The sequence below is a fragment of the Crocodylus siamensis genome, chromosome 10, assembly GCF_052110815.1.
Source record: "Crocodylus siamensis isolate JL-2025a chromosome 10, ASM5211081v1, whole genome shotgun sequence".
Lineage (NCBI taxonomy): Eukaryota > Metazoa > Chordata > Crocodylia > Crocodylidae > Crocodylus > Crocodylus siamensis.
Window position 1 is genome coordinate 7,017,134 of NC_143404.1, and position 23,079 is coordinate 7,040,212.

A 23,079-nucleotide genomic window follows, 5' to 3' on the forward strand; every position below is an offset into this window, starting at 1 on the left:
TCTAGTGGGTAAGTGGAATTGGGTTCCCCTTTATGTCCTTCCACAGAACACTTTATGCCTTCATGGTGTTCTATGAACAATAAAGTTTTCAGCCAGGAGGGGTGGAGAGGGAAGTGGAGTGCCCATTTGAATGAAATCTGCTGCTATAAAAGCCAAGAACTAGATGTGTGGTACAGCTTTGGTTATGAAGTTGGCTTTTTTGGGGGGTGGTCCGTAAAGTGAAGAACAGAAGGACAGTTTGTGCGGAGTGGGAATTGAAAATCAACAGGTTATACAGACAGCCAAAATACTCACAGGTGGGTATAAAGAGCAACTGAAATGACAGAGTAGATGAGGTAGCAGCCCGCAGGTAAGGCAGCTGCCTTTGCTCTTGTCCTGTGGGTGGGACTGCAGAAGAGCAGAGCTGCCCTGTGGCTACATTTCTATTTCTGGCAAAAACATGGCTGGTGGGATGCATGTTAGTCATTGGATTCTGGAGCGGGTGCTGGGAGCCTCACTGCGGGTCTGGCTTCAGCTACAGCTAAGGCTTATTTGGCAAACTTTTAGTTTGGCATTTTCAAAATTCCGTTTTTCTGAATGGTTTTGCAGTTGGACAAGGGAGGAGCGACACATCCTCAAATGATCAGGTGAAAATAGACTCCGGGAGGGTGAGCTAGGAAACACCACTGTCCCACTCCTTTCCCTCTACCCCCACCCCTCCAGTTACTTTAAGGTTTTATGCTATGTTGATATACCCTCTTTACCTTCCCTAAAAACTGATTCCCATGCAGTAATTGTGTGTGAAGTACTGCAGGGTCTCCCTTTCATTCAGCAGGGGCATTTGCTTCTCCTGCCACAGATTTTTCTTTCTCATGAGCTAGCTGTGCATTTCTAAAGGGATTTTATACTGCTTGACCAGTTGTTAGACCTTCTCTTCTTTCATAAGAAACAGTTTCTTGGTAGAGTTGGTACTATGTTGTGCCAGCTGCTTTCAGTACAGAAATGACAAGAAATGAATTGCCCAATGCCACAAAGTGAACAGATGCAACCAGCTTAGCCAACAAGAGAGAAATAAGACATAGGTCACTGGTGAATAAAAGTGAAGGGAGAGGAAAAGAGATGAGTAAAAGTGACAGTGGGATTGGATGTGAACCTTTCAAGGTCCATACAGCTTTCCAGCAATTAAAGAAAACCTTCTCAGCCTGTTCTAACAGCAGTATGTTGCTTGGCATTGCAGCCTAATGCACTGTTCATTGGGGCGAGCTCTGTTTCCCTCCCCCCCCCCAGGCCATTGTTTTTGTCACTTTAACTACATAAGGATCACTAAATAAGGAAAACAGTTCATACGAAAAGGCCACATATTTGCAGTGTTAGTTCAGGGTGTTCCGTCTTCAGTGGGTTTGTGAAGTTTTCTTTGGTGTTGGTGAGGAGATCCATATGCCCAGATCAACCAAGGGATGGGGTGCAGTCCATCCCTGGATCCCTTGGAAGGAGACAATGGGTCTGTGGATGATGGGGAATGTCAGCAAGTTTTCCTTGTGGACTCCGGAGGGGATACTTCCCAGTCCTGTGTTCTTCATCCCAGTCCCTGGATGCCTGCATACCACCCTTGTTGGCTTTGCTGGAAGCAGTATGTGTGCATCTGAGCAGAGCCCAGGGCTGTGTCTGCTAGCAGTGTGGCTTTGTACAGCCCTGCTAATCCCCAGCTGGCTGCATGTCATGCCAGTTCCATGGATTTCCCAGCTAAGAGAAATCTGGTTTGTACTGGGACAAATGCATCTTCTGTACCTTTTCACTTTCTGCCTCAAACCTGCTGCTTCACTAAGGGGAACAAAGGCCTGGCACTGTCAGAGAGCTCAAAGTGACTTCCCTATGTGGAGCTGAAGTGCAGTCAGACTGGAGAATTGCTGAGCTGCCAGGGTTAATCAAGAACTTTGACGCAGTGACCTTGGTGAGTGGTAAACTGTGCATGAAAGGGCTGTGGTGTAGGTATTTGGGAGGAGGTGGGGCACTCTGACACCATGTCTGTACTAGGAAGGTTTGCCGCCACAGTGCTTGTTAGCTTACGGTTGCTGACGTTGCTGCGTCTGCAGCACATGTATGCTTGATTGCCTTTGCCAGCATTTTGCAGCCTCACTGAAAGAGGTGTTGGCAGAAAACACATTTCACTGTTGGAAGGGGCTCAGGGCTTACTGCTGCCCAGGTGGCTGGAGTGTGTCCAGGCTGCCGCGGATGTGGCATTCAGGGAGGTGGGTTGTTCAGGTGACAGGCTGGGTTTTGCCAGCTTACTTTCCATCTGCTGTGAGCTGGTCACGAGGCCTCAGTGTGATGTGGAGCAAACCAGGGCTCCCAAAACAATCTTTCCCTTTCCCCATGCAATGAACATGCTCCTTGTAAGGTGCCTGTTGCAGAGAGGGAGATGCGGGACTCCAGAAGTGATTTACTTGGGTTTCTGTTTACACCAAACCACTTACTTTTCCTTAGAGCTCAGGAGGGAAGCAGCACCAGTTGGCAAGCAGCACTGTATTCAGCATATATGCCAGAGATGCCTGTATTATGTTAGCCTTGGAAAATAGGTGTGTTTGCTTGGTGCAGCATCTAGTTTAGATAACCTCAGGGGGCTGCATGTGATTTTGGAGGGGCAGGATCCATTGGAAACTTTTCCCTGGAGCAGTCTAGATCTTTCTGGGCACATCTACACAAGATGTTTCCTGTGGAGCTGCCTAGTTAGCTTTGCAGTAGAGTCTCTGCGTTTACACGAGTGACCCTGTTAGGCCACAGTAAACTCAATTACAAGTAGGTTAGTACTTGTAAATACAAGTGCTGTCTTGTGGAGGAGTTCTTTAGTGTGCAGCAATGCGTGTGTAGGTGCTGATGGGGCTCGTGGGAGCACAAGGGTGCTTCAGTGCTGGGGCTGCCTGCTGGCTAGCCATGCACTGGAATACCCTCATGTCCCAGTCAGCCCCTTCGCAGCATGTTGAGCTAAGTCAGAGCAGCTCTGGGCTGGCAGGCTGACCTCCAAATCCCCTAGTAGCTGTGGTCCCAGGTGCGTGTGTAAACGTGGTGCCCAGGAGCAATAAACTCTGGAGCAGTATTTGCTGGAGTTAATTGTGTTGCATTGCTTTGATTACATATGTAGACTTGCCCTCTGATACCAACTCCACCTTAGAAAAAAAGCTGCTACTCGCATACATTTGAGACCCAAGGCCCGAGAAACCCATCCTGGCAGAAATGTTATAGCTGCCCTTAGGAGAGGAACCACCACCTTGGATGTAGAGAGACTGCTTTTGTTGTTGTTTGGCAATGGGGTTTTTGCAGTGGAGCCTCCTAAGAGCCTTCTGACAGCATGAGGTCAGGTAGAGAGCATTTCTAAAGTTATTTAATTACTTGTGGGCATCCCAGGAAATTAGCATCCTCATTAAGAAAGTCATTATCAATAAATATGAGGACAGTAATGGTTCCCTGGGAGCATCCTGATTAAATGGAGTAAACGCTCCCACATTAGGAACGGGGTCATGTGTGGAATCTGTGATACCTGGTGTACTTGGTGCAGCAGGAAGGAACACGTGGGTAGCACTTGTAGAATGAAAAAATAGCAGTGGCTGGAGATCGGACACTTGTGGGGAAGGAGCTGGAGACTTGGATTTAAAAAATAGCATTACATGGTGCATTAAGTGTAATCGGGGAATCTGTGGTGCATTGTGTGCATCCCTCTCACCTGGGAACAGTCATTTACAAAAAGAAGCCGGGGAAGGTGGTGAAGGCTGAAGGAGAGCATAGGAAGGAGATTTTTTCAGGGTCCTGGGGTGGCCTGTCCCTCCTTGCTCTCGTTCTGTCCCGAGTGGGGCAATCCTTGACATCAGTCTGCTGTGGTTCATAGCCAAGCTGGGATCCCCCCTAATCTCTTAGAAAGAAACGGGTTAGATAAGACTGGAGGAAGACCGACAGGCACATGGCACCTAGAAAACTCTAGCAGAGGATTCATAAGCCCTGGCAGGTGAGGAAGGTGGCTAGCAGCATGTTCACCCAGCCATTTGCCAACAGACCCATTCAGCTATACACTACGCTGTAAGTCAGGGAAGGAATATTGTATGAGTGTGACCAACCAGCATTGCTGCTGCCATGCCCATTTGTTGCCTACTTGTTTTTCTCTCTCTCTTCCTGCCTTTTCGTCTTATTTTTCATCCCGAAAGTGTTACCGTGCATCTGTTTGGTTCATGCCCGTCACACCCACATGGAAGTATTTTACCTACTGTGCCTATGTCACATCTCTCCACAGGTGAAGAACTTACGTGCTTTCTAATAGTTCATTCCCAGCTGCCTGCACTAGGTGGACATCAGTGGGAGAGTAAAAGGATAATGAAGCAATTTTCCTCACTTAATGCAAATGAGCAGAATAAAGGAACATGGCTGCATCTGGGCTCTGTGTGCTATTCATGGCCCTCATTAAACGGCAGGTGTTGTTTCCACCTGCCTTTCAAGTGGAAGCTCCTCTTGCTTCCATGTCTTAGATTGTAGAGTGCTTTGCTGGAAGGGAGGAGACCAAGGAAACAGCAGTGTTTGAAGCAGGCTGGTTAGGAAGTGGCCTTTAGTTCACGACAGCTATGTGTGAAGTACCATCCATCCAAGAGGTTGCATGCAAGATGGAGAAGGGGACTGACTATGTCAGACTTGTTATGTTTAGTGCATTAGTCGGTCTGCTCAGTGCATTCTGGATGTCTACCTAGATTTACTTATGTCACACACGTATATAATGCATATATTTACATATATGCACAAATTGCATAAATAAATACATGTGGCCCTCAAGTACAGCATTTACTCGAGCTCTTCACAGGCTTTAATATATCTATCCTCTCTTCCCCACAAGATCAGGTGGCGCTGTTACCTTCAGTTCGCAACTGGGGAACTGAGACAGAGAAGCTCAAGTTAGATGCTCAAGCCGTACAGGGAGGCTGGGACTGAGGACAGAACTGAAACAAGATCTCTCAAACCCAGGTCTTTTGCCCTAACCACTGGATCGCCCTTCCTCTTTGCTGCCTTGCTCAGTTCAAATTCTTTTATACCACTTGACTTGGAAAAACTGCTTCCAAACCAGTTCAGTGACCTCAAACCACTGGTTATGAAAGTCCCAACCCCGTGCACACAGCAGGCCACAAAACCAGAACGTGCGATAGACACTAGAGTGAGAGCAAACAGCTGATGAAATGTGGTATTGCCAGGTGCCAGATTCCAGATGGAGTTCAGCCTGATGGAGAAAGTAACTTCAGAAGTAAATGTAGCGCAGCTCTTGTTACCATTTTCAAATTCATCTTCATCAAATATCATTTTCAATGATTTTAAGGCCCTTAGGAAGATGATAGAGTTGAAAAAACAGCTGCTTGGCATTCACTGCTGGTAGTTGGAACTCCACCACCGCTAGTCAAATCACTTGAAATGCATAAGAAAAACTTGCCTGGCTTTTAATGGGATTGTGACTTGGCCCATGATGTGCGATTAGGCAGGGCATTTCCTCTTATTATTTCTAAAGGAAGTGGCTATTATGCTGAAGGATATCCTTTGCTGGGTTTTCTGTGGTAAAAACAAGATCAGTGGCAAGGCATAAAGCTGAGACATGCAGGACAGAAAAGCCATTCCTCCATTGATAGGTTATTTATCATGCTGTCTTACAAAGCTTTAGAGGGTAGTGCTCCTTTTCCAGGAATTTTATCATGGAAACATTCAGTAAGTCAAATGCTGTTGCCCCGAGGCCTTGTTCCACTATTTAGGTTAATATACTTCTTTTCTACCTCCTGCCCCACTACCTACTATGGCTTTTGCTTGTAATGCTGAACCAGAACTGTCCTCTTATAGAAGAGGCTTGAGGAAATTTAAGCAGGTTGTTGCATAGCTTTATTGTGATGGCCTCTTTCACACACACTGTAGCCCAGATCACCTGAATGAATCCTTTTGTCCCCTTTGCTACGGAAGATGTATAGGAAGCTATGGTTTTTTGCCATGGATTGAGCAAAATTATCCTTTAGGGAAGCTGCGATTTCTTTACTTGTAATGCTTACATAAATTAGGTGCATGCCCCCACGCTGAACTCGGGAGGCTGCGTTAGCAGTATCTTGAGAAAACGGCAGACATTTTCTGGCTGGAAGTTAAAAAGGCAGGACTGTCATTATCTTGGCTTAATCAGCTGGACAAACTAATCTGCTCTTGGGATCAAAGCGTGTTGGCCCAACAGTCTTGTGGGTTAATTGATTTCTTTAGTTTATTGTTGCCTGTTGGGGTTGTAGCACTCTCTTTAAACATTGCTGCTTGGTGATATTCACAAGTAATCCCGCTGGGTTAGTTTTTTGGTTTGTTTTTTTTTACCTTGGAACGGGTCATTGGCTTAAAAAGTACCTAAGGGCAGGTTGGTCCTTTACTGTGATGTCTTGGAAGGGGGGGGATTAGATGGGGGGCAGGGAAGAAAGGGAGACTTTTTTTTTTCCTTCGTAGTAAAGCTTAGCTGCAGCAAGTTTTGTTTGCTTGCTTGCTTGCTTGTTTTTTGAGGCACATATTTCCCCAACTGGAAATAATGTAGGAGTGGTGCAAGCATCTTTGAAGGCCTCTTAATGTACAGCTGATGTTGCCTCTTGGCATACAGGCATTGAGCGAGAACGACGAGAAGGTGGATGAGAACTAGTTTCCAATTGGCAAAAGGTGCAAGAGAAGAAATGCAAAGAACAGAGATGACAGCTGGCTCAATCTTTTATTTCTGAGACATTCTCTCAAACAGTGAACAATTCTAGGAGTTGCAGGCTGAATCCTTATCCCTGCCAATACATTTATCCCTCATCCATGCACTTGGGGCCTGGTTTACAGCACTTGAGGTACTCAAGTACGTCCTTTGTGGATATAGTCAGGTATTTACACATCTAAATTATACCGGTAGCATCTGCAGTTGTTTGTGGATATAAAAATAGGAGCCCCTCTCTATTCGGGTCGCTGGGCCCCAAGTACGTTTCTGTAGCTGAAAACCGTTCTGGGGAACTCGTTAGTGGTTCTGTTCCTGCTGACGTGTTGGTGCAGGTCCCCGGTCCACATAAAAGGCACTTGTGTTGGAACCGTAAAGATTGCAGCTGGCTGAGTAACTAAATATAATGAAGCATTTGCATCTCTGTGGGGTGTGAGGTTGAGCAGTATAACACTCTCCACAACAAAGGCTGCAAGATCAGCCTGGTGTTGCAGTCTGGATTTCAGGTGTGTTTGCTGTAGCCCATGCTTTCTGCTTCCCCTGCCTGCCCAGTGCTCCTTCAGCAGGGAAGAAATGAGGATAAGCGCTCTGCTGCTGTTGTCGGTCACATTGTAAAGTAAGAGCCCATTGTCCAGAGATGCTGATAGACTTTTAGCCTCTCTTCCCAGCCTTGGCAATATAGGGGGCTGACATCTGATGACTTAATACCAGGAATCAACTTGCTACCTCTGTTGCTAAATTTAGTTTCCCTTTTCCACCCTTTTAGGTGTTGTTGCCAGCTGCTAGTTTATTGCAATTAATGGACGTTAGGAAAAACTGCTGTGATTTTCTCCAATCTCAGCTGCATCCCACAAATTGCCTTGGAATTCGAGCCTTTGCAGACGTGCATGCATGCACTGAACTTCTGCAGCAGGCGAATGCCTATGCAGGTGAGCAAAGTGTCCTGGTTATCCCTCCATGTGATGAGTTTGTTCTCAGGCACTGTCAGGGACTGGGGCCACAATCACTGCATGCTTTAATATCCGCAAAGAGCATGTCACGGGCTTTCTTACTGCACTGCAGGGTCATAACCAATTGTGATGCTGCAAATGAAGCAGGCAGTTGGTAATAAGGGAAAGTTCGGAGGTGCAATGAGGCCCTTGAGCTTAACGTCTTGTGTAAATGCAGGCAGATGTCATGTGAAATACTTCCTTTATGCATTGACAAGGCAGCGTAAGCTACCATCTACAACATGGTTTGTATTTTGGTATCATCACACTAAACACTGCAATGTCTGTTTGGCTGGCCAGAATTTTCTTTCCCTCCCTCTTCTGTAAGTGCTTCCTTTGCAAGTTCTTTGGAACGGGATGGTGCAATCAACCTACTATGGCTTTTGTCACTCTGTGTGGAGGAGGATGCTATTCTCATGCGGTTCTCCAATACTTATCTGTAGTCTCATTAACAAACGTATCTAGTCACGTTATTTTGTACTTCTCTGCACCTTGCAGAGTGCAACATAATAGAGATTGAGATACAGTACCCCAGTCTTTTGTGGATATACTGAATAATGTTTTGTTTAGAAAGCATGGGTGTGTTTTTTTTTCTTAGGAAGCAATACTCATTTACTCACCTTTAATAAAGCCAGTCATTGGTGTCCAGTGCTCTGTGATGGTTCTGTATATCACATGAGCTACTGAGAGCTCTCTTCTTAATCTGGACAAGCAGAGAAGTGACCTTTGGGCAGCTGGAAACTTAACTTGAATGAAGGGGCTTAGTCACCAACAGCAAATTCTACTGAAACAGGAGCCTGGCTTAGTTCACATCTGTCTGTTTGCCTGCAGCATTATGGAGGTGTCCCACAACCTCTCTGACTCTTGAGTGCTGGGAGTTAATGTTAGTGTTGCAGCTTTCACAGGCATTGATCTCCAGGACTCACAACAGCAGAGCTTTAATGCAGTGCTTGGCACTAGCACCTGCCGCACTGCAAACTTCAGAGCACACCAAGCTGACAGTCTTAAACACAGTCCCTCTGCTTCACCTCAGCAGATGCATCCATCCATGTTCTGGTGGCTTTCAGGTAGGGAAAGGCAGCCACAGTGGATGTTCAGGGCCTTTTGACTGATGGCTTAGTAATGTCCCCCATGTTGACAGGACCATATGTATTCCTCTTGTCTTGCAGCTGGAAGCCAGCAAGAACCATGGTTAATAAGCAGCAGTTTGTGCATTTGTCTGGGCACGCATCTGGGGGCTTATCCTCAGCTGATACAGATTTCTATAGTTCCACGAAGATTCAGGAAGTTGTGGCAGTTAATATCTGCCCTGTGGCATTGATACCAGGCTTATTTGGATGATAACATGTCTCCTAGTGTTGATTTCTCATTGGTGGTATCTGCTTTAGATTAGGTTTTCTACCTGGCTGAGTATGGCAGGGGATTTGTTCTTGTATGTCTCTTAGCTGGCTTCAAAGGCAGAAATCTAATACTGCACAAAGTGTGACTTCCATGCTCTAATTCTTCTGCCTTTACCAGTAGCCTGGGGGTTGCCTTGTGCTCTGGAGGGGTGGTAGCTCTCTCCGTGCACTTCTTTGGCTTCCCTCATTGGGCTGCTTTAGCTACTTGGGTAGGTAACATGATCCTGTCCTTTGTCTCCGTCTTTTCCCCTGTGCAGGTGGTGCTCTAGCACATGCAGCGTTCTGCTCGATGTGCATCTTTATCAGAGAACAGGTTCATTTTGACAACACAACAGCTGTCATCCTACTTTCTCTCTCTCTGCAATCCAGACAAGTCACTTTTGCTGCCTTCTCCCCTGGAGGGAAATGCACTCAGAAAAAATGGTTAATTGTGAAAAGGTTTGCTTGTAATACCTCATTATCCTTGCTTCCAGGCCTCTGATTAATCTTTAACCTAACAAGCAGTGCATTCAGAGTATATTTATTTAGTTGTTTGGCAATTAGAGGGCCTGCTTCTTGTTTTATTGGCCTTCGTAAGTCCCTGTTAGCACAACAGCAGATGTAATGTTAACAAAACCCTATTAATAAAAATGCCATTAAAATTCTTTGAGTTGTGTTGTTTAATGTAGGAGCATTAAACTAAGCTAGAAGCCTGCAAACTGCGGTGAGAGAGACCCCAAGGGTTACATGAGCTCTAGAAAATGCCTCGTTTAAAAACTTAGTTTTACACTGAGGATGACTAGATGTTCAGGCCTCCTTGCTCAGGGCCCAGGTTCCTGAATTCTCTGCACACCATGAGCATCAAGATCAGGGTTCAGGGATGAGACTGCAAGAGCCAGGTTCCTATAGTTGTGTGTTTCCATTCAAGGTAAATGGCACTGTACAAATGATACATGTGTGGGTGCTTCTTGGAGCAGAGCCTTCCAGCACTTCACCCCTGGTATGGTTAGGTGTGCATATACATGCAAATAAACACTTAACATTTGCTTAGAAACAATAGCATAAGCCACGAACTTTGCTGCAAAAATCTCTGTGACGGGAGATGCAGCTGCTTGTGGGGATAAAAAGAAGCCAACATGCAGTTGTGCGGATACTTTTACTGCAGACACACGCCGGCCGGTTTAAACAAGACATGCAACTTTAATTTGTATGAACCTGTTCCCTAGTGCCTTTGGTAGCATTTAATGGATAACACGCAGCACTGGCAGATTTAAATAGCCCTGTCAGACTGTTCCCTATCTGAAGTTGTAGGGGCAGTACAGTGATGCCTGGGGCTGGAGTGGAGAGACTTGGGAAGGAGGGGGTGTCTGGAGCTTGGGGAGTGGTGGATCATTTATAGTTTGAGTCCTAAAGAGGTAAAGGTGACTTGAGAGGTAGTTGGTGCAGTTGGGAGGCAGCATTTGTGCTTTCGTGGAAGAAGTTTGAGGAGAGGAGAATAAATGGTAGGGGGAGAACATAATGGGAGTGAGAACTGAGGCGTGGGAGGGGAGTAGAGAGCAGGGAAGAGACTTCAGAGGAAGTAGGAGCTGGGGCGCAGGCCCCGGGTGACAGTGGAGTGTGGGGTTGGCGGGACAGGAGTTGCAGTAAGGGGGCCCACTGGCATGGCTGACGTCTGCAGAGACACCTGGGGAGTGGATATAATGCAAGTGGCAGTGGGAGACTCTTGCTCTTAGTCCATCCTCTGACTCCGCAAGCCTTTCAGCTGAAAACTCCAATTCCTCCCTTCCTGTGTGGCAGGCAAACTGCTGCTAGGTTGTGCACGCCGGGGCTGACTGTACCAGACTCGGGGCGATTCATGCCAGTGCTGGGGCTTTGTTCGGGATTCCTGGAGGTGGGCAGGGCCTCTGTTCTGTGCCTCATCAAGGCAGCAAGCCTAGGCACAGCACTAGGTACTGACTCGGTGTCACTGAATCATCGATACCACATCCTTTCTCACCCTGTCGTTTTACTTTGTGGTCTCCCCATCCAAGTAATGAACAGTGCTGATGGTGCTTAGCTTGCGTGCTAATAGGGCTCACATCCTGGGGTGGCATAGCTGTAGGTTAATTACTGGTCTGAGACAGAGCCAGTACTTCCTTTGTGAGTTGTCATTGGTAATCCACTGGGGGTGGGGGGCAGTGGTATCTCAAGAGTTGTTTCTCTCCTCCCATTTTATGATTTATTGCTCTTTGTTAATTAGTTTCATGGGCCTGCATAAATGTTATTTCAGATGCCATCAGGTTTCTTTACCTCGTTCTGAGAATACTTCCTACTTGATTCATCCATGTTCCAGGCTACTGTTTCGTTTGAGTCCTCATAGCTGTAGTAACAGTGAATCTCTGGATGCTGTAGTCCTTTTATTGACTTAAAGCCTGGGTCTCATTATAATTTTCCTTTCTAACCTGTTGGTTTTCTGAACAGAGCAGCACTTTCCCGAGGTGATGCTAGGAGAAGAATTTCTTAGCCTCAGCCTGGACCAGGTCTGCAGCTTGATATCAAGCGACAAGCTCACGGTCTCTTCAGAAGAAAAGGTACAGTGAAGTATGTAGCAAACGTGAATTTATTGAAGGATGCCCAAATGCATCCAGCCATTTTACTGATACAAGTTCTGATGTCGTTGTTGTGAAGCCACTTAAACAGCAGGCCTCATATTGGGAGGGAACTTATAACTTGTACAGATCCTTGATACTTATAAAATTTGACCTACAGTAGATCTTTTCACATAAAATCATGACTCTGAAATCCAGTACTTTTGGCAACAATGCTTAGGGGAACAAACTCAAGTTCTTTTTTCTCTCTGGAAACTGGGACTCCCCCAGCTTTTGTTGTTATAAAGGTCATGTTTCTATTCCAGCCTTTCATTAGTTCAGGATGAAATGCTGTTTGTCTTGAAACTTGGAACAGGATAAGGTGAGGAGAGATGGTGCACAACTGGGAGGGAAGAAGGAAAATTTTTTTTGAGGATGGGGGTGTGTGTGTGTTATTTTTAAGTGGAAAACTGGTGGCTGTTTGATGCCATTCAGTGGTTTGAAATGTTAAATTTGCGTCACATGAAGCAGTTGGAGTAGAGGAGTGAGTGAGCGATGGACTAGCTGGATTTTGATGAACTGGGTTCGCATCCCTCTACCACAGACTTCTTGTGTGGTCTTGTCGGCAAGTCACTTAGTCTCTTCCTGCCTCGGTTTTCCATGTGCAAACTGGAGATGTCAAAGCACAAGAGGACTGCAAGTGAACTGAATTGAAAGAATTGGGAAACACTCTGGTGGTATGTTAATGGAGCCTGTTTAAGTATCTAAAGTAGATGAGTCATGTCCCTTTGCTTATTAATATAGTTTATCAGGCTGACATTGTCACCTCATACATGCAAAAGCTGTGTTGTATGCATGAAATCTCCAAGAAGGCAAAGGGGAGATGAATGACATGCATTTTCAGCAGGTTTGCCTTACTTAAATGGAGCCACTTACAAAGGGAAGGGCAGATTTGGTAATCAGTATTTCCCAGTTTGGAGCTGGCATCTATTGCATTAATAAATATCATTTTACTGGCTGTGTTCCCATAGAAATCCAAGTTGTTCACTCTCCCAGGGTGGGCTTTTTAACAATGGAAAACATCATTTCCTTGGTAGGTTTTTCAGTTGAGCATGCCGGAGCATAAATTGCACATTCAAAACAATAAAGATTAATAACAGGATAGATAGGCAGAGAATGGGATTAATATACATGCAGGATATGTGCTGCAGTCCAAAGGAAAATAATGCCAAAAATTGAGGTGATATTGATAGACTTCTAATTAGTTCAGGCTTCAGTAGAGGCCGTAAAATTTCTCTGACCTTGAATATTCATCTCTGCCAGTGTTTCCATGTGCATGTACTTGTATAGGGGAGTGGAAACTGTTTTTAAATAGGTAAGTAGATTGTATACTGAAAACTGCAGTTTTAAATTGTCACCATGAGAAACTTGCTGGGATTTGCAACATATCTTGCTGAGACCTGCTTATACTGACGTGAATTCACTACAAGTCCATTTTATTTCTTAGAGGTTTTATTTCTTACCCTTAGAGGTTTTATTTCTTACCCTTCACCACACGCCAGTAGTGCTCGAGTTGGAGTAAGTTGAAGTCTTATGGGTAAGGGAATACACTGAAATGCCTTTTGAGGTTGTTTCTACTGTATATAATGTGTCCAGTGAACCAGAGTAGTTCTGTTGCCCAGAATAGATGGGAGTATTACAGACAGATCCCTGGAGTTTCTGTCTGTAACAAGACATTGGGAGGTTTTCTTTCAGGATACTCCTGCCAGCAAAGTAATCCAATTTCATTTTTGCTTGAAAATGGTGCTGAGCCTAAAGCATTGTTCCCTTGATCCCTGTGCTACAGCCGAGTGCTTGGAAGGTGGTTACGTTCCTGTGTCTTTTCCCCCTGACTTCATTAGTTCTTTACTGATCAAGAGCAGACGTGGGGAATGGGAACATTTTAATGACTCTCTGCATGTGATCTAATGATGCACGGCTATGGTGAGATTTTTGCAGCGGGGAGGAGCTGCACGCATCTACCTAGAATAGGCACTATATATAGAAGAGTAGTTTTAAGAGGTTGTTTCCCCACACTGCCCCATCTGTCTTAAGTGCTTATCATTGCTGTAGCATCGGAGCCCCTTGTTGCTTTTGCGTATCATTGTGGGAAGGAGGATTTTTACCTCCATTGTACAGATTTGGGAGGGAGCTGAGCCAGAGACTAGGTCGCTTGAACCAGGGTCAACTGCAGCTTTGCTGAAGGGATCCACCACTGAACTTTAACAGAGTGTAATCTGGGGCCATGAACCCTGCCTTCCAAGGAGTTTTCCCCTACACAAACCCACTGAAATCAGTGAAAGCCTGCACAGAATTGGGAAATTGCTGTGTTAGGGCAAGTTGGGAAAACCTCCAGGCTCACGGCCTTGTCTGAGATGGTGTGCATGGAGGTGACAGTCCGGCCTCATCTAACGGCTTCGCTAGCCATCCAGTCCACAGTTCATTAGCCATCTACGCAAGCAATGACTGAATTTTGTAGCTACACACCAGAGAGACCTCGCATCCAGGGAAAATGATCTAAACCTTAGAGCCTCCTCCCTAGGAATGAAGTTCAGTTTTGTAATGAACACCTAGCAAAATAGAGGCAAAGCCCAGAAGTTCAATCTCGCGTGGGCTTCGTAAACCCTGGATTCTGTCGCGAAGGCACCGAGACTGCACTGGATGCCGAGCAGGAGCTTGCACTGAAATAGAGAAACAGAGACTGATCAGGGTATGGGAGCAATTACCGCTTTCCAGAATAATGGAAACAGATGTACAAAGAACTGACAGCTCTTTAAATAGAGAGGATGGTCTTTTGGACAAAGGTATTTCTTCATCTCTTTAGAACTGAATTTAGAGCTGGTGAATGATGCCAGAATAGGAATCTTTCCTTTTATCCACAGAGCAGCTGCAGCATGGGTAACATCAGCATAAACTTCCCTCGCACTGCACAACTTTCTTTCAGGTGGTTTGAGAGCAGTTCAGTTTCCCATGCAAGGTCATTCTTTTACCTCTTGTTGAGACACCAAAAGGGGCAGGCCTTACGGACATCTGTTTACCTGGAAATCGTATTATCATGCAACACAACTCCTACCACAGACTACCAAACTCTAGTTGATGAACTGCCTTGGCCCACAGTCATCTTGACCCGTAGGATTAAATGTGTGTTAACCTAGTGGTCATCATGTAGCTCACTACATGCAAAAGATGTTGCTGGAAAAGATATTTTATAATTGTTAAACTCTTTTGATGCATTCCATCAGTGTTGGTCATTACAAAGCTGAGCCTTTTCCCATTTTTTTTTTCCTTGAGCATCTTAAAAAAGGTAGAAAGTTTTATGACTTTTTTTTTTTTTTTCTTTTTTAGCCCTTAAAGATTTGAGCATAGTGATCTTCTTTGTTTTTGTGCATGGTTTGCTTTCAGAGCTCCCTGCTGCCACGCTTAAACCATCCTTGCTGCTTCAGGAATCCCAAATAGTTCAGCAAGAACATTTGTAGGAGTGGAAATGAGGCTGCTGCTTATGCATGCTGATTTTTTTTTTTTTTTTTAAGGGGGTAGCTCAGCCAAAACATTGAAAAGGCTCCTCTAATCTCTGGCATGGTGGCAGCTAGCTCTGTGGGAAAGGGGCCGGATGGTTGACATCGGCACCTGCTGCACAGATTTTTGCCTTTGGAAATTTTAGACGCAAATCTGGTAATTGGGTGCCTTCACATTTTACCTTAATTTTTCTGGAGTGGAGTTTTTGGACTTAACACAACAGCTTCCCAGAATAAATGATTATGTTGGCAAATCAGATGAACCATTTGGTGACCTGGGAAGAGTTGAGTTGAAGCTGAGAGCACCTACTCATTAGACCTGATTGAACAAATGTGTGCTTCTCTTGATGGAACAACTGAATAGATTTCTGGATGTAAGAGATTAGTTCTTATAAGTTTCCTAAGATAGATGGATATTTTAATAACCACTGCTAGGAAGGTCAGCCCTGGGATATTTTGTCTGTATATCAGTTAAGCATGTAACTTCATGATTCTGGCTCAGTGGGAACATGGAAATTCATTGTCTCCCTTTTGCAGGGATGTGGGTTGTATCTTGGATTGTCCTGGGTCTTTTCCCGATTTATACAGGTTTTCTCTGCCTTTTAAATTTCAGGATCATTTTTAGGGCCGCTCTTCAGTAGGGTTGTGGTTATGAACATGCCCCCCCACTCCCAGTAGGGTTGTGGATGGACCCTTTAGTTGGTAGCTCACTTCTGAGCAGTGTCCATGAAGAAAACACCTCTTGGATGTTCAAACACCACTCCCTGCACAAGTGTTGGTGTATTTTTTTTTTCTTATTTATTGCAGCGTGCATCTTTATTCAAGGGTCCCGTAAAGGACACTTCTGCCTGCCATTGCTTATTGTGTGATATTTTTCACTGTGGCTGCTGTTGTAGGAAGCTGTCTTTTTACAGTCTGTCATGGGCCAGAAGTTTGGATGCTTATCTGAACTTGTTCGATCTAGAAACAAAGCTGGAAGTCTGTTCAGGCGAGGTTTCCTCACACAGTTCCCAGTCCACCCTTGCTTCCCTCCTGGAACCTGGCCTTTCTTGTAGCATCTAAGTATATGTAGCTGCCAACTAAAATGAGGCAGCGCAGAGGAGTGTGAAATTTAAAAGCTGGAGCCGCAATCTAAATAATAGGGTTTTTACTGGATGTGTTCTGAGCATGCCCTGTAGTGGTTTTCCATTTTTGGAGGAGTGGGTGAAATGACTTAATAGAATCCTAAGCGCTGCCTTAGTGTGTGACCCTGAAACATCGGTGATGGGTGTTCTGTGCGATCTTGCATGTATTACAAATGAATAATTCCCAGAGGTTATTTTTTCCAAATATTGTCCAGCAAGAATGTCAAAAGGCTAATTATGTTTCTTGGCTGCCTGCTCATAACTAATGCCGCAGTGGTGTTTACTGGTGACCGGCTTCATTTAGAGCAGTGGTTCTCAACCTTTTTTGTACCAGTGCCCATTTGTAAACACCAATGGTCAGTCCTGACCCAGTGCCTCTCACTCCCGACCTGCTGCCTCCTCCCGACCTGCTGCCTCCTGACCCCAGGTCCTATTGCCCAGTGTGTGGGGCAGGTGGTGGCTATGTGGGGCATGAGGGGCCCCAAGCAGCCCCTTGCAGGCTGGAACGCCGCCAGGCTGCAAGGGAAAAGCCATGGTTTCCTACGTTAGTCTCCTTTAAAGGAGAATCCATTTTGAAAGTTTGTTTTCAACCCTTTCCTATATTTTTGTGACCCACTTTTGGGTCACGACCCACAGGTAGAGAAACACTGATTTAGAGAGCCCTCTTGCTCATCAGAAGAATGAGGTATGGACCAGTTTTCTTGACATGACGTGATCAGTGTTTTAGGATAATGTGTTGCCTGTACTTGGTATAGGTGCAGTATTGTGCTGCTTTATTGCTGTATAATTGCCTGCTAGAACTCTTACATATGCTCTGGGGGTGAGGGGGTGGTTTAATTAGAGCGGATCCTGAGAGCCACTCTAGTTAAAGTGCCTGCAGTGTCTCATGTATTCAGCATCCTGTACTTCAAAATGGCAGTGGGGTTGCTTGTCGAAGGAGCTTTAGTTAAAGCACCCCAGCTGCCATTTTGAAGCGTGGGGATGCTGAATACATGAGACAGTGAGGCTGCTGAAACATCGTAATAGCAACATGTTGGAGCAGGTGCCCCTCATGTCTACGGGCACCCCTTTTGCCTTGTTGCTCCTTTCTTTCCATAGTCGTTGTGAACCTGATGTTTAGACTACTAAACTTTGGGCTTTGATAATGGCTAAGAAGGCATGCTCTTTTTTCTGAAGTTAATTGTATTCTCTTTCTCTCTCTAGGTCTTTGAAGCTGTTATTTCTTGGATAAATTATGAAAAGGAATCTCGTTTAGAGCATATGGCTAAGTTAATGGAACATGTTCGTCTGCCCCTTCTACCCCGAGACTATCTTGTGCAGGTAGATATGTTTAAAATATTCCTCGCCTCAGAGCTGACCACAGCTCCTTTACCCGTGCTCCTGTTCATTTGCTGCTTGAGGTGGGGACTGAATGTATCTGTGTTTATGGGCTAAGGACTAGAGTTTATAAGTTTCATGGTCATGTACACCTTCTCATTAATGAAATCTAAAAAGTAGGTCACACAGCAGAAAGTCGTTTTCTCCCCCAATGTTTTCTGTGTTATGTTAGCCTGTGCAAAGAGCAAGGATGTGTCTTGGAAAAGTGCCGTAAACTTGGAAGTTTTGCGTTGTGAATGAAGTGTTCATTTTCCTATGTTTTAAATCTGAGCCTAAAGGCCAGATTCTGAGTAAAAGACACTCATGGAGGACTTGCAGATCTGGCATCGAGACTCTCCGGAATATTTGCTTCCTGATTTTATGCAGTCAGGCAGTATATCAGTTGTCTCTGGGTAGTACTGTTAAATAGTTTTGCAAGTTCTTGTTCAAGCAAATATGGGTGGTGGGGAGAGGAGTTGTGCATGCGTGTGTCTGTTTGGCAAAGTTTTGTGTCTGCATTGGTATCTGATTAGAGCTGGTTCTTGAGGCAGAACTCCTTGTGAATTCTGGCACTGGGCTGAGATTCCTAGAAGGGGGGATTGTCTTTTTGCATCCTGCCTTTTGACTATCTCTGTTTTGTGACCTGCATGCTGTTTGACCACCTCTGTTCTATGACTGGTGCATTTTTGTAAAATAAATACATTAAACTGAAACAAACCCAGAACCCACACCTACAATTCCAGTTCCACTGGGAACCAAATCTGCAAAGTCTCCGACGTGACCACTCAGTTAAAGGGCGAGTCTAGTGTCAGAAGGTGGGGCACAGCCATCAGAAGAAGAGGCAATAATACTGCAAGATACAGTTGGTTAGGCCTTTTGAGGCAAAACCAAGAAAAATCCTCCATGTTGCATAGAGCCCAGCTGTTTGTGTACGGTGTGGGTGGAGTAGCCTGTGACCAAGAGGCAGGATCGCTGTGTGGCCTTTCCTACCAGGGACACCATTCCAACCTTCCCAGCTATAAGCCATGATAATGGGGAACAACAGCAATTCTTGTGCTTGATCTGGGTATTTCTAGTGCGAAGGGATTTCTCCTCCTTAAGGAAAGTCTTTGCTTTTCTACAAGTGGGATTTGGCTTGTAGCAGGTAGATGAAAGCTCTCCCTTGTTTGGAGGCTGCTTTTGATTTTGTCACAGATAAAGATCAGCATAAAGGATCCACTGGGAAAGTGAAGTTGGAAATGAATGCAGATCACCTGATTTGGCACTGCAAACCTTTCCTGAACAGCTGGAATTCTGTCCGCAGATGCCGCTGCTATTCTGTATCCCTCTCGTTGTTACTCTGATAGGTTCCAGTCTCTTTCCTACACTTCCTACAACACTTGTGAATGCAGTAGAAACCCCCAGTCAAGTATATCAGGTAAAATGATCTTTGTCGGTTTTCCTAGACAGTTGAAGAAGAAGCTTTGATCAAGAACAACAACACGTGCAAAGACTTCCTTATTGAGGCCATGAAATACCACTTGCTTCCTCTGGATCAAAGGCAGTTGATAAAGAACCCTAGGACAAAGCCAAGGACTCCAGTTAGCCTGCCAAAGGTAAGCTCTGTTCTCTTCCAAACTAGTGAAACCTTGGAGGGAAAATGTAGCTCTTTCATGCTGTATCATTCAAGGCATCTGCTTGTTTTGAATGAATGGGGCTCGTGTGCTGCCAGGCTTCTTCCTCCTGGCCCTTAATGGTGTTGCATTTCCCATTGTTCTGCTCAGGCCTGCTCCCATTAAGGTCAGCTTGACAACTATATACATACAAGACTTCCCATGCCATGAGAATCCCCAGCAGAGCATGTGCGACCACTTGGTGTTGCCTCAGTAGCACAAAGGCTCTCTGCCCCACAATCTCATTAAAATTGGTGATGGCACTGGAAGAATTGAGGGTAACCAATATCAAGCTTCTCTTAAAAAGGTGCTAGCGCTGATACTGGGAATCGGAGACCAATGAACTAAGTGAAATTCAAGGGAAAGAACAGAGGGAGATGTTTATTTGGCTAATTGGAGCAGCAGTAGATCCACTGAAACACTACTGTGGCGGAGGAAAAGCTGATTGCTACCTGATGAAAGTTATGAAGAAACTTGCCTTCTGGGTAAGTGTACTTCACAGCTCTCGGTAGCTTCTATGGGGCCTTCTGATCCTGGCCACACTCTCAAAGACAGAATACTGGATGGGATGAGCCCCTGCTCTGACCCAGTTTGGCTGCTGCTGTTTTAGGCTCCACCTGTTAGAAACAAACCATGTTGGGAACCAGCAGACTACCAGAAAGGTTCTGCAGGCTCCTTGTAGTCTCTGAGTTGAATTTGGGAACACCAGGCTGAAGGCAGAGGTTCATAGGAATCCGTGTTGGTTGAGGACCCTGTCAACTGAGGCAGGCTGCAATCTTTAGCTCTCCTAGTTTCATTTGGATAGCAAGGGGCCTGGATGGCACCAAATGAAGCAGCGAAAACCCCCAAGTGGCACAAACATACACAACTCCCCCATCTGAAATGAATTTTAATAGACTCTAAGCAGCTGCTCAAAGTAGATGCAGCAGAAATAAAAAAAAAAAACGTTGGCGATTCTCCATGCTGATGTGAGCTGTGCACAGCTCTGGTCTCTCCTTCAGCCAGAGAAAGATGACAAAGAAAAATGCTTCCCTTCTCTCAAAATATAAAGGCTGCTTAACATGACATTGGACAGCAGGCTGTCAGCAAAGTTATTAATGAGGCTTTTGTAGACTGTAAATTCTCAAAGTAGATTAATTTTCTTCCAGATATGAACTGTGGGGAGCTTATCTTTTTGACCCTGTGTACAGATTTGATCTCTAAGAAATTGATACCCTCCGTATGATGCTCCCTAAGTAGTCCATCCCCAAACTAGTATGCCATGCCTTTTAAATGGTCCCAGTGATCTCTGTGTAGTCTCCAGTGCAGGTGGCGCCCCAGCTGGAATGCTTAGCAGCAGTAATTATTTTAGCATACCTGTAAAAATGAGAAACAAACAGCAAGTGTGACTGTTAGGACTCCTTTGAGTCTCTGAAGACAAGTACCAGTGCACTGTAGTCAGATGGAAGGATGCTAATGCTGCATTTTAAAGGTGTATGGGAAGGTGCGTATCCCAAAAGGCTGCTGAGCTAAGCAGCTTGGTCTTGGTTTTGGTCTAGGTCTAGATTTAAGTTAAAAATAGAGAATAAGTTTAGAAAAATCATTTTAACGGCTTGCTCTCAGATGAGCTTCTCTGCAAAAGGTGCATCCGAGAGTGTGCATCAGATTAGTCGTTGCTTGAAAGCCAGTAATTTCCATTATTTTTATATGCTTTATTTTGGGGGAGTCTTCCTTCAGCTCCTCGGTTTTAGTGAGGAGAGCCTAGCAGAATGGTCCCCGCTGCAGGAGATGAATCCAGGCCTAGATCCATCCCCTGCAGCAGGGATGGAGAAAATCCCCTGCAGCGGAGATTTCTCAGTTAATTGAGAAAAACCACTTCCTTTCCTCTCCTTCCTTAAGTGTCATTTTGAAGCCGTCTCTTGTGCTGAACAAGAGTGGTTGGTGGGTTATGACCAGTGCTAGTAAGCGTGGCTGTGGGGGGTGGATCCATCCCAACTGGTTAGAAGACTGAGGAACAACTGGTGAAGGAAAAGCATAGGAGAATCCAGAAAACACTGGGCTGTCCTTAGTGTGGTAGAATCCCAGCTGAACCCCTGGGGTGTCAGTCAAGTTGACAAGGTAGGAGCATCCTAAAGTAAGTGGAAGAGCTGCTTGCTGACCACCTAGAATATATTAAGCTGAACAGCAGCCCAAGAGTCGGCTTTGTTTGTGGGATATGAACGTGATGCAATAAGCTGTTTCAGTCCAAGAAGTGCATTCCTGCCAGATCAGGCCCTCTGGAAGCCCTTCCCAGAGGAGCAGTTCCTGCTGGGTACCAATTTCCATTTGTGACTTGGAAAGTCTTCTCTCCTTTTTTCTGCCCTCACATCCCATAGGCAGCTATGTATCCTTTGCTGAGCCATTGGGAGTAGTTTTCTTTTTGCAGAATGTACCTTGCTGTGAAACAGTGCTCTGATCTCAGAGGCTTTTCTTGCTCTGGTTATTTCCCTCCTAGGTGATGATCGTGGTTGGTGGGCAGGCGCCCAAAGCCATTCGGAGCGTGGAGTGCTACGATTTCGAGGAGGAGCGATGGGATCAGGTAGCTGAGCTTCCTTCCCGGAGATGCAGGGCAGGTAACCAGAGCTCTTGCAGTAGCCTCTCGTGCTTTCCCACTACATCCATGAAGAGACACAGGGGTACATTTGCCTTCTATGACTTTGTCCACAGGTAGCTCTGCCTTTTTCCCTTTCTTTCCACTAAGATGCAGAAGAATATCCCATGCAATACCACCTTGGTCTCCACTTGCCATATACAACTACTATCCCCACCTCTATGCCTCATCTCCTCTTCCTGCTCCCTTTTCTACCTTTCCCCCATCCAGCTTGGTTTGGCCATCCAACGATGACCTGGCTTTCCTTGCTGGTTTTCCAGTGAGAAACTACCTTGAAGACTGCTGTTTTGATGAAGGGATTTATCCCAGGAGAAGCAAGGTGGATGGCTTGCAACTCATTGTTCCTTCTGAACAATTTGGCCTAGGTTGTACTGTGAATCTACTTATGGCCTCCTCTTCAAGGCCCCCATCTCCCTGGGAATTAGCAAGTATCCTGAAAGTTAACATTCTGAGTGTTATGTGCTTCGTTATCCTCTACAAAACCTATGTTCTGCCTTTATTCCCAGTAAAAAATTGCTAAAAGTTTGAACATAGTCTCTTCACTCTTTGCTGTTACAAGTGCTAAGCAAGGGATCTGGTAATATCTTTTTTCCAAGCCACCAGTTAGATCTCAGATCTGAAGTCTGCCTTCTCTTTCTAACAGGAGTGGTGTTCATGGCAGGCAATGTTTATGCCGTTGGGGGCTTTAATGGTTCTTTAAGAGTGCGAACTGTAGACGTGTATGACGGTGTGAAAGACCAGTGGACATCCATCGCCAGCATGCAGGAAAGACGAAGCACTTTGGGAGCAGCTGTGCTGAATGACCTTCTTTATGCCGTGGGCGGGTTTGATGGAAGTACTGGTATGTTACTTAGGAAAAGCCAGGCAATCCAGTGAAGGGATATTGCACTGTTTCTCTGTTCCCAAACAGCTGCATCCATAAAAGGACTTGGTGCTCAGGGTTGCCTCACTAAGCCTTAAGTGCCTGGGTACAGTAGTAGACAAGGTTCTCTGGGTACAGGAGTGGAATCCACAAACCCAAATTGGGTGGCTATTCAGTGAATGGGGAAAGTTGAGTGCATGGGATCTGGGCTCACAAAAGCAAGAGTCAAGGGACACCTAAGTCAGCAATAGTGAATACTAGAGA

At 45.4% G+C, this 23,079-nt stretch overlaps 1 protein-coding gene across 7 annotated transcripts in view; it reads left to right on the top strand.

Annotated features, from left to right (window-relative positions):
• KLHL3 (kelch like family member 3) overlaps positions 1–23,079 on the top strand; it is a 58,257-nt gene that overhangs the window by 25,752 nt on the left and 9,426 nt on the right. For 6 of the 7 annotated variants that reach the window (XM_090064810.1, XM_090064807.1, XM_090064806.1 and 3 more), the window contains 6 exons: positions 7,470–7,632; positions 11,532–11,641; positions 17,520–17,636; positions 19,118–19,267; positions 21,798–21,915; positions 22,597–22,794. In XM_090064810.1, the coding sequence (XP_089920936.1) occupies positions 7,470–7,632; positions 11,532–11,641; positions 17,520–17,636; positions 19,118–19,267; positions 21,798–21,915; positions 22,597–22,794 (856 nt within the window). The remainder of the gene's footprint in view (positions 1–7,469; positions 7,633–11,531; positions 11,642–17,519; positions 17,637–19,117; positions 19,268–21,797; positions 21,916–22,596; positions 22,795–23,079) is intronic. The other variant, XM_090064809.1, reaches the window with a different exon arrangement.